This window comes from Sphaerodactylus townsendi, linkage group LG08 (genome assembly GCF_021028975.2).
Source record: "Sphaerodactylus townsendi isolate TG3544 linkage group LG08, MPM_Stown_v2.3, whole genome shotgun sequence".
Taxonomy (NCBI): Eukaryota; Metazoa; Chordata; class Lepidosauria; order Squamata; family Sphaerodactylidae; genus Sphaerodactylus; species Sphaerodactylus townsendi.
Genome location: NC_059432.1, coordinates 38,066,500 through 38,078,584, shown reverse-complemented (window position 1 = coordinate 38,078,584; position 12,085 = coordinate 38,066,500). Strand labels below are relative to the sequence as shown.

The following is a 12,085-nucleotide window of genomic DNA, read 5'->3' as shown; positions in this document are numbered from 1 at the left end:
ATTGGCCTTTTAAAATTAATGATCTAAGCATCATTGTGTTTTCATGGATAGCTGTTTCAGGCATTACAGTTCATTTTTATGAAAAATAGTGTTGACCCGAAGCTAAACAAATTCAGCAATCAGTCATTATCTGTTAACAGGTTTTATCTGATTAGTGGAGGCGTTCCATTTATTATTTGTGGAATTACAGCAGCAACCAACATCAATAATTATGGGATAGAAGGCAAAGCTGATACCCAATAGTAAGTATAATCCAATATGTTTTCAAACTATTACTTTGTATTCCTAATGATTCATGAAACATAGCTTTGTATCAGATATCATGCTAACTGCCCAGATTGAAAGCTGCCTTAGCATCGCCCTTCACGTCTTTCTTCAGAGCATTTATATTCCACCGTTCTTCCAAGGAGTTCAGAATAGCATTTTAACTACACATTAGCTAGTTTTTAGATGCCTGGAATTGCTCAACAACAGATTCAATGACCTTCAAATAGCATGTGATTTCTCTTGGGCTTCCCGGGAAAAACAGAATTAGGGTAAAGTAAATGGCAGCTAAAGTTTCACTTGCTAACACAAACAAATTCACTGTGCTGCTGATCCAGAGAGTTATGTGTGCTCCAGAGCACACAAGAGAGATCCTGTATGTGTGATCTTGGATCATCACAAGGTAAGGAAGTGTATAACAGACTTCTCTCTGTGATACACCTCTGAAGATGCCAGCCACAGATGCAGGTGAAACATTAGAGACGAGATCTACCAGACCATGGTCATGCAGCCCGGAAAACCCACAACAACCAACATTGAAAGTGATGCTGTTTGGGTGTTGAATGGGGAATCTACCCTGAGCATCATTTTCAATGTTGTTTAAACTAGGGGGGTCAGATTCTCCCTTTAAGGTGGATTTGAAAGGAGAATCTGGGCTCTCTAGTCTAAACAACATTAAAAGTGATGCTGGTCTAAACAACATTAAAAGTGATGCTGTTTCAGGGTGGACCCCCCCCCCCCAAAAAAACAGCATCACTTTCAATGTTGTTTAAACTAGGGACCCCTAGGTGTGTTCAGATTTGTGAATTGGGGCATGTTTTATAATGTGATGGTGACTTTGAGATGACATGGTGCAAAAATTTGTTCCTTGGTCATAGTGCGGGAGGGCGGCCTTTGGTCGTGGGGAGACCGCCAATACCGGAGGCGTGGGGGAGGGCGCAAAACTCAGATTTTGCACCGGGCTCCATTTTCCGTAGCTACGCCTTTGCCGGATGGTCTTGACTACTTATAGAAGATGGCACAGAAGGTGTTCCACAATAAGTGGCATTCACATAAGTGGCATTCCCTCCAAGTACGGAGCTTCCAGTTGACCATAATGGCAAATAGTTACGAATGGATCTTATAGCTGCCTAAGCTAGCGGCTATCACCATATTGTTAAATTGTATTGTTTTTCTTACCATGTAGTTGCCTCTTTGCTAAATTGAAAAACCCCAGACCCTTTAGCTTTTCCTTGTCCTCTTAAATATTTTTGTGCCCTTTCCTGCAACTTTACAAATATTTTAGGGGTGGGATGACCAAAGCTGTACATAGTATCCAGACTATGGCTGAACCCTAGATCTACCAAGATTGTGAGTCAGCATGTTTTTGTCAACTGTACTGATGTTAGGATGTGGGGTTTCCGGGTTGTATGCCGTGTTCCAGTAGTATTTTCTTCTGATGTTTTGCCTGCTTCTGTGGGTGACATCACCATACAACCTGGAAAACCCACAACATCCAAGTGATTCCAGCCAAGAAAGCTTTCGACAATACATTGTTCTGATGTCGTCATCAATGCATTGGCTTAGATTAATATTAATGCTGCTGTAACAGGTATCTGCTACTGTCTGAGCTAGAGTCTTGAGAGAAAGAATTCTGGTAAAACATAGGGCAAGAAAGGAAAGGGAATAATTTACTTTTTGAAAATGCCATTTTAGAAACAGACATCAAAAATCTAATGATCTGATACAACTCCTTCTAAACCAGTGTTCAGTAATCATGAATGAGGACCCTCAGGTCGCCATAGAGCCCTTCCTGCCAAATCACAAGCCCCTATAGATCCACCATATTTCTTACTGTTTTTTGGAAGGATATGACGCTAATACATGCCCATAGAGGGCAATGACACAACACCTCCTACCTCTCTTTGTGTGCCCACTAAGAGAAACAGCAAAGCTGGGAGATGAGTCACTCAGAGGTTGAAAGGATTCCTTTTTAGAAAAGGTAGCACTCCTGGTGATGATAACATGATATGCTACTTTCTGTCACATGCATGCTGTTCATTTGGTCCTATGCCATTCTCTGGGGGGAGGGGGGCAGTGTGTGTCAAAAAGTTGGTGGAAAGGTTGACAGCTACTAAACAGAATAGAGGCTATTCTGAAGATTCTATCATTTTAAAGACCTTTTTATTCTAATATGTGTGATTCGACAATCACTTATAATCAACAGGGTATTAAAAGGTCTGATTATTTATGTTCATAAATTTGTGAGACACTTTCCCTTTGGTATTGCCATAGAAATTTTACTACTTTAGTTTAATCAGTTTAATCACAGGCAATCAATATCAGATATCACAATGTGAGCAAAAAAACTGGGAAGCAGGTGGAGTGGGGAAATTGCTTAGGAGAGAGAGCTACAAACTGAGCAACAGCACAGTGGGTGATGTGCCTTATTCATTTTTAATAATGTTACTACATAAAAATGTATCTGCGCCAACTTCAGCGTGTTCTTTATGGAGCTGATTTTTGAAGTGGCCCGTGATGAGGTTCCTCTTGAAAATAACAGCATCCTAAGAGAGACTGTCCCCCTGGGGATTGCTCCATTTTTGCTTGACATAAGCTGTGCAGTCTTTAAACTTTTAAAGGCATGCACATGGATCTGTGAGTTGCTCTTAAGTGAGGAAAAATGTTAACCTGTTTTACCTTTTTGTGATTGTTAGTAAAACCACGTGGATGGTTTACGTACTTGTACAACATGCGCATTCTTTACAGAGCCAGACAAAGACATTGAATCACCCCAAACTGTCATAATAAACAATGTAGCATCCACTATGACATTGATTGATTCTGCACAGACCATTTAAAATGTTCTGCAAACATTTTTAAAAGAACCGTTTTGGCTTTTTTGCCTGCATAGCAGCATTGGTATTGAAAACTGTTCTTTTTCCCGCTGCTCTGTCCCACCCACCATTTTCTGCTGCTTGAAATTGTCCATGCTGTCCGACATTTGCTGTGTTTCCCAAGGAGGTTTACTCTGCTGGCAGCACAGCTGTCTACCATTTCAGTGTTTAAAGCAAAAGTCTCTGTAGCTTCCAAGACACCTTATTGAACAAAAAAGAAGGAAAAGTGACACGTACAGGGAATCAGCAGGCAAAACTAACTTTATTTCTGTTCTTTAAACATTGAAATGATGGGCAGCTGCACTGCAAGCAGAGGAAACCTCCATGGAAAAACAGCAAATGGCAAGCAGCACAGAGGATCTCAAGTAGCACAAAATGGCAGGTGCAACAAAAACGAAACTGAGAGCTTCTAAATTGGGCAGGAAGAATAAAACATTTACTGCTCTCTGCACAGCATTCTAAAACTTTGTTTTAAAACTTTGTCTGGAAAAAAGTTGCTGGTTTAGCATTTTCAGAATAAAATGTTTGGAGGCAGTGATGAAGGGAGGGGGAACTGTACCCGGGGCTTGAACTCCCTGCACGTGCCCTCCCTGCCCCAACACGCCATGCCCCCGACATGCCCTGGTCCCGCCTCCTCACGTGACTGCAATGGCGGCACCCGAGACAAGCCGGCCCAGATGTCCCCATTGCAGCTACATGCCAGTTTGGAGGAAATTATAACACTTCACTAAAAACTAGGCCATCCTCTCATTTAACACTGAGAGGAGTGCCAGACAGAGAGGAGGAAAGCAAAACAAAAATGGTGCTGCCTTATGCCTAGCCAGTGCCATTCTTGACTGTCCTCCCAGATCAGCTTTGAGATGCTGAGGTCATTGCATTTGTTACTCTTTGCTCCATTATTGTGCCACTAACAGTAAAGCACCCACTGGAGAGGGGAAGCAACCTCTCCTGTCTTTCTTCCCCCCTCTGCCCCATGTCACTAGTTCCCTCCTCGTACTTCTCCTCCTCTTCCCAGATGCCTGTATCACCATACAACAGTTGATGGCACAGTTGTGGCCACCAGCAGTCATGACCTTCCCATGAGGAGCAGCTGACACCTGTACCCACTCCTCCTTAGGCATCTGCAGATGCTACAGTGACTATAATTACTCAACAGTGGGGAAGAGGGGCAAGCTCACAAGAAAGCAAGTAACCACCACATTCCTCTGTTTTATTTGAATTGTTTTTTACCTATTCTGTGTAAGCCCCACCACCAAGCCATGTGTGCATGGCAATTGACTGGAAGTGAGCCATGTGAGGCAGGATCGGAGTGAGTGGGAACTATACCCGGGGATCCACCTGCCCTGCCCTGCTCTGCCCTGCCCTGCCCTGGAATGCTCCTGCCACTCTCCTGCGCCAGCACCGCTTGGTGCATCACACACCCCACCCCCTTGGCGCTACACCACTGGTGTGCAGCAATTAGCTTGAAGTGAGTTATCTCCCCCATGGCTAGCCTTTTATATAATAGGATTGTTAGCATATTACTTAAGCTGCAATGAAGGTTCAAATTTAAAGTTATGCACTGTGTAAAAAACAAAGTCTGTGTTAATAAAAATGGTTACTACCTGCATGGTTACAGTTGAATCCACTGGATGACTGTTTCAAAAATCTTTCTCATCTCCTCTACTGATTTTTTTCTTCTTTGCAGTTGTTGGATGGCATGGGAGCCAAGTCTTGGGGCATTTTATGGACCAGTCGCATTCATCTTCCTGGTCACCTGCATTTATTTCCTGTGCACGTACGTGCAGTTGAGGCGTCACCCAGAACGCAAGTATGAATTGAAGGAAAGGACAGAAGATCAGCAGAGGCTAGCAAGTCCTGAGGTGGGCCATAGTCACGTTACAGATGCCGCATCAGTCTCCCAAGCTACATGCTCAATGATTTCCTCTTCCTTGCTGGAAAATGAGCATTCATTTAAGGCTCAGCTTCGAGCTGCAGCCTTCACTTTGTTCCTGTTTACCGCCACTTGGACCTTTGGCGCACTTGCCATTTCCCAGGGACATTTCTTGGATATGATCTTTAGCTGTCTATATGGAGCATTTTGTGTGACTTTAGGGCTCTTTATCCTGATTCATCACTGTGCAAAACGAGATGATGTATGGCATTGCTGGTGGTCCTGTTGCCCGTCTAGGAGAAACACATACTCGGTGCAAGTTAACGTTCGTCCAAAGGTTAACGTCAATGGAGAAAACCAGGTTCATGCACCATGTCTCCAGGAGTCACCTTGTCCTACTAAACCGGCTGTTTTTAATCACCCAGCTGCCAGTCACTGCAAACTTACTAATCTGCAGGCTGTTCAAAATCATGTCAACTGCCTTTCTCCAGTTACACCATGCTGTGCAAAAATGCACTGTGATCAACTCCTGGAAGATGATTCTCATATTCACGTACACAACGAGGGGACTTTCAGACCCAACATGCACATTCATAGATGTCTGAAAAGCAGAACTAAGCCACGCTACTTCAGCCGACACCGATCTGCAGCAGACAGAGAGTATGCTTACCACATTCCCTCCAGTATTGATGGCAGCATCCACAGTTCACACACAGACAGTCCACACAGCACACATGACAGTCAGTCAGGGCACAGGCGGCCATGTTGTGCAAAAAACGATCCATACTCAACCCTCAGCCAGCCTGAAAGCAGCGATGTGAGTACTGTGATCTACAGCTGTGCTAAAGTGCCCGAAAGTGACCCAATGCACCATGCAGCTCACTTTGAGATGCATCCACGGACACAGTCCTTGCCCTTTAGCACAACAAGCCACAATGGGATTCTCAAGGGAACCGTGCATGACGCCATGATCTATGGTTCCGATAGTACAGGAAATATCAAAACTGGCCCTTGGAAGAATGAAACTACTGTGTAGTTGGTGGGCCGCTCTTGTCCTCTCGCAACTTAACCCATCTTAATCTGCGTGTCCCTTCTAAAAAGAGTGAGATACATATTTATGTAGCACATGAGTAAATTGTACAACTTTGATTTTTTTTTTTAATGAGAAGAGGCTTTTAGAAAGCAGCAGCAGTCTTTTAAAAAAAGGATGGTGGACCATGGGTCTGGGGGGAGGACAAAAATCTCAAAAGATAATCGAGAGGACTGGATGTGAGGCAATGTCCTTTTGTTATGACACAGTATATTCCTTTTTTCCTTTTAATTTTGTTCGTTCTACATTGTCAAACACTTTTATGCATATCAATGTCACAGCCTTTCCTGATTTTTAACGGCAAAATGTTGTTATTGTTGTTGTTGTTCCACTGATCCTGAAAGTTACAGTAGCAGAAAGATGAGGATTTTCTAAACAGAATAACGCAGCTTTTCAGACCCAAAAGTGATACTGCCTCTAAAGACCTTCTGTAGCGTATGGCTTGTAAAATCTTGTCGTGTACGTCACTGTTACACCTCTCTTCAGGCAGAGAGAAGTGCTAGGTAGCATCCCTGTTAACATTTCTGGTGCTGTACTGGTCGTACATTTTTGGCATGGCACATCTCAAGAGAACACCATTGGCTGTCTTCTAGTGTTATTTCTGTAAAATGGGGGAAAAAATGTACACGGCTGTGATCATTCCTGCTGGTATTAATCTAGAACATTTCGAATCTACAAAAAAAAAGAGGGGGAAATCTCCTGCACTATTTTAAGTGGCACAATCCCTTGTATGAGGTTATATGATAGCTTTGATAAGGGCCCACTCTAATGTCTCTACTGAGCATGCACTATTCATTGTCTGTGGCACTGTGCAGTGTAATAGCAGCTGTTTCCACCACTTTCGCCCCTCTGTAAGTATGCCTTTTGGAACCAAACTGTAAGCTGCCTGGTAATCATTTTTAATTATTTTTAGATAACAAAAAATGAGCTATCTTTAACTCTTTGAGGACTACTGAACAAATAGCCTAGGGCACAATCCAGGCCTAGTTAAACCCTTTTCTGAGCCCCTGGATTTTTATGGGAAAACAGTCTGCTTCAGTTTTCCCCCACATACAACAAGCTCAGTGGGACTTAAAAGTACTAAACTTGGGCTGGACCATACCCTTGTCCTAGTTCTGGGGTGGGAGACTTTTATATGCAGGTTATTACATTACATAGTAATGATAATACCAAGGTTGTCTGCAGTATTCAGAAAAGGGAAGGCTACATCACTTTAAAGAAGCATACGTTTTAATATATTTCTATGTATTTGTGAACACTTTAATTTTAGGTGAAATCCCCTTTTTCTCCCATGCCCTGGAATCCTCTCCCCAAGCACATTTGAGATTGTCTTTATTCTTCAATGCAAATTTGACCTTCAGAAGCATTACTTTTTGTTGATTTATTCTGCTCAGCTCCGGGACATTGCTAGGGTCAATAACATTCTCTATTCATAATGCTTTGGGCAAGCTTTTTGGGTTTTTTTTAATTTTAGAGATACCCATGAACATCTGGACACAAAGCACCAACTCACAGGGAAAATATAGAATTATAATTACCCGTATTTACTTTTTTAAAAAAACCTAAAAGAGTTGCTTGAATACTGGAAGAGGGGGGAAATGTCTATAGTGAAAGAGAGCAGTATTTCTACATGTTAAAAGAACAAGCACAAGGTTATATGGTTATTAATGGCAGATGTATAGCCATTTAAGTAATGATGTTACTTAAAAACTAGTCAATTCCTAGGATGGAACATTCACTTTGTAGGGGGTTATTTTGTCATGATACTTACATAGTTCAAGTCATTATGTGTTTCTTTTATCAGCTTGTTATGAATCCCTCCATTTATGATCTGTATGAATCTCTTTCCTTATGAGTGTACATAACAGATTATTATGATCCTTGTTGGAATGTTATAAATATATATACTTGTCAGATGAATGTGTTCTGCAGTGTTTGCAGGTGGGAATTAGTACTCAAAGGGTTAATGCTCAGTATCTGAGTGCGAGGAATTTTTTTTGTGTATTTTTATAAAGTTCAAATATATATATATTGTGAATTACAGCAGATAATATATCCATTGTGCGTATGTGTGCGTGCGTGTTATGTGTGTCTTTCCAAGGTGAACAAAGCAGAAATGCACTAGATGGGTGTTTTGAATTTTGAACCGTGTTCCGCCTTTACATGATGGCTTCTTTTAGATGATGCAAAAAGGGAAAAAAATACCCTGAGCTTTATTCTGTATATACTGTATATGCTTGAACTGTCTCAGAACTAAAATATAGTATTTTGCATTGTGTGCATAATATATTTTCTTTTTTCATCCTTCTTTTTCATGTATATGTTATGGTCATTCCACAATATCAGTGCAACTATATAGGCATAGGTATAATGTTAAATGCCAGATCTCTGTATCTCAGCGATATTTATAATAATATGTAATAGCTAAGTCTTAGAAGGTCTCTAGAATTATGCAAATTAGTCCACACACACTAAGGTCCAAGTGAAATGGTCACTTTTCGGGGACACAGTCGTCAAAGTTCTCCAGCTTGTGTTTCTCTTGCCACTGTTGTTCTGTCTGACACACATAAAAAGAGATACTTAAATGGGTGCTGCTTTCCACAGAAGATCTTCTGTTCTACACCTTTCCTGAAGACTAATGTTCAGTATTGAAACACCTTTCATATGTTGTGTCTGAATATTGTTTGCAAATAATCCCGGGCTAATTTGAGGGGGAAAGATGTTATGCAATAATCTGTTTGCATTTTTTTTTAGAAAATATACAGTATAATTGCAGAGTAGGAGAACATGATGTTAAATAAATTCAAAATGTTTTGTAACATCAGATGTGACCCAAATTTATTTGTGCTTTTGACTTTTTTAAGATAGAAGAGATCGTTTTAAGTGGTCCATAGATAATGTGAAGTCTGTTTGATATATTCATTTGCTGAGTGTAGGATTTGGATACACAGCATTCCAGTCAAACAGCATTATGTGAATGATTCCAGGAGGAATAACATGAGGGTCTACACAGAAGTACGTCCTAGTTGATTCAACAGGGTGTACTCCCTGAAAGTGTTCTTCGGATGGAAACCTACGTGTGCATATTCTTAGCTGAACACACAACAAATCATCACTTGGGGTTATATATATATGTAAGTGTGACAGACTCATAAAGTTACTAACACTCAGGCCTACCACCTTGAGCATTTGGGACCCTAGATTACATTACAATAATGGTATTCAGGTCCACCACATAGGACCATCCTTGCATACAGACTTAATCTTTGTGGACAAAGGACAAGCTGGTTTAGGGCAGGTTAGGTATTTGTCATGGAAGTTCAGACCCATTACCAGGTCCTTGATGGAAATGAAATATGGCTCTGATTGGTAAAAATAGTCTCTGACATCACAGATGGGGATTTGCATGGAACTGAAGAAATCTGCTTGTCAGTCTGTGTAAGGAGGCTGGCTTAGATCCAACTCCATTTTGCTAAATATCTGTACATCTGAGATTTTCCTTTATTTTCAGTTTTCAGTCTTCTGTGAAAATTGGGTCCACAAGAGGTTGAGTAGGGGTTAAGAACTTCAACTTCTTGTTACCACAAGAAACTCTGCACAGGCTCAGAGGAACTAGCTATACCGTAGGTAATGTGTTTGGCTTAGTTCAGCTGAATTGCTTTTCATTTGAATCTCCTTGTTGCTGCTGTTGTGTCCTTTGCCCTGTATTTTGCCTCTTTCCACCCCTTTTTGAATCCAACCACTCATTTCCCTTTTGTTTTCTCTTTCATTAAAATAAACCTTTTTATAAAGATTTTTCTTTTTGGTTTCACTTAGTACAATCTATGTCTCTGGGATGTTTGTCTTATGGCCCAGTCCAGATGGGCAAAAGAAATCACCTCATGGAGGCAGCACAGCACTGGGCTGCCAATTTTTCCTCCCCAGGGCACTTACCCTGGTGGAGGGGTAAGTACGCCAGCGGGCAGCCACCACACTTTCCCAGGACACTGGGATACGGTGCTGAGCATCACATCAGCACTTCTGTGCTACCACTAGCCTCTTTGGCATGGCAGGGGCATTCCCAGGGGTGCAGCCAATGTTAGTCATCTTCCACCCTGGATTTACAGGAAAGTGTGTGGCAGTCTACGCCACACTTTTGGATGGCATGGAGCTCTATGATGAACTTTCTGATGGCAGGGAGGTTTTTTGGGTTTTCTTCCCTCCAGTGGCGTGGGAGGGGGAATGGTGCCCAGGACAAAATGGGTCCTCGGGCCCCCGCCCCCTCATTTACCTTAGTTCAGCTGGCTGCAAAAAGCACCCTGGCTGGCCCCCTGGCTGAACTAAGGTAAGTGGAGGGGCAGAGGGAAGGCCCCCACACACAGGGCCCCACCCCCAGTTCAGCCAGCTGAAAAAGCAGCCTGGCTGGTCAGCTGTCCAGCCCCACAGCCCAGCCCCGCCAGGCTGTTCCAGGCTATGGAGCCGGGCCGCAGGGCCTGGCTGGTGGGGCGAGCAGGCAGGGGCACCCAGCAGCGACTTCTGCTGGGCCTGGCGAGGTGGGGCAAAGAGGGAGGGGTGTGGGAATGATTTTCTACCCCTACATGACCCCAATGGCACATGCCCAGAGCGCAGCACCCCCCAACCCATGGTAGCTATGCGACTGCCTCCCTCCATGCACTACCAGAAAACAATGGCATTGCCAGCCAGCCACGGATCTGGATTGGGTTGGCCATCTCTTCCCCATGTGCTACACTGCATGGGTGCTACCTGGTTGATTATAGGTTATTTTGTTATTGTTCTAGTACTGCACACAAAGTCTGTACTAGTCTGGTACATTCCAGGGAATCTTTTGTCTAAGGGAGTTTCCTAGCAAGGAAAGACAGCATTTCCCCATTCTTACCATACCAATAAGAACATAAGAACATAAGAACTAGCCTGCTGGATCAGACCAGAGTCCATCTAGTCCAGCATTCTGCTACTCGCAGTGGCCCACCAGGTGCCTTTGGGAGCTCACATGCAGGATGTGAAAGCAATGGCCTTCTGCTGCTGCTGCTCCTGAGCACCTGGTCTGCTAAGGCATTAGCAATCTGAGATCAAGGAGGATCAAGATTGGTAGCCATAGATTGACTTCTCCTCCATAAATCTGTCCAAGCCCTTTTTAAAGCTATCCAGGTTAGTGGCCATCACCACCTCCTGTGGCAGCATATTCCAAACACCAATCACACGTTGCGTGAAGAAGTGTTTCCTTTTATTAGTCCTAATTCTTCCCCATCCATTTTCAATGAATGCCCCTGGTTCTAGTATTGTGAGAAAGAGAGAAAAATTTCTCTCTGTCAACATTTTCTACCCCATGCATAATTTTATAGACTTCAATCATATCCCCCCTCAGACGTCTCCTCTCCAAACTAAAGAGTCCCAAACGCTGCAGCCTCTCCTCATAAGGAAGGTGCTCCAATCCTTCAATCATCCTCGTTGCCCTTCTCTGCACTTTTTCTATCTCTTCGATATCCTTTTTTAGATGTGGCGACCAGAACTGAACACAGTACTCCAAGTGCGGTCGCACCACGGCTTTATATAAGGGCATGACAATCTTTGCAGTTTTATTCTCAATTCCTTTCCTAATTATCCCCAGCATAGAGTTTGCCTTTTTCACCGCTGCCATGCATTGAGTTGACATTCCCATGGAACTATCAACTAAGACGCCCAATCCCTTTCCTGGTCTGTGACTGATAGCACTGACCCCTGTAGCGTGTATGTGAAGTTTGGATTTTTTGCCCCTACGTGCATCACTTTACATTTCGCTACATTGAACTGCATTTGCCATTTCTTAGCCCACTCACCTAATTTATCAAGGTCCGCTTTGAGCTCTTCGCAATCCTTTGTGGTTCTTACCACCCTACATAATTTGGTATCATCTGCAAACTTGGCCACCACACTACCCACCCCTACTTCCAGGTCATTTATGAATAAGTTAAAGAGCACTGGTCCCAAAACGGATCCTTGGGG

General features: G+C 42.9%; 1 protein-coding gene across 3 annotated transcripts in view; it reads left to right on the top strand.

The window, feature by feature from the left end:
- ADGRA1 (adhesion G protein-coupled receptor A1) overlaps positions 1 to 9,896 on the top strand; it is a 437,455-nt gene extending 427,559 nt beyond the window's left edge. For all 3 annotated transcript variants that reach the window (XM_048505436.1, XM_048505435.1, XM_048505437.1), the window contains 2 exons: positions 141 to 242; positions 4,828 to 9,896. In XM_048505436.1, coding sequence (XP_048361393.1) covers positions 141 to 242; positions 4,828 to 6,049 — 1,324 coding nt within the window. In that variant the 3' untranslated portion in view covers positions 6,050 to 9,896. The remainder of the gene's footprint in view (positions 1 to 140; positions 243 to 4,827) is intronic.
- The last annotated feature ends 2,189 nt before the right edge of the window (positions 9,897 to 12,085 follow it).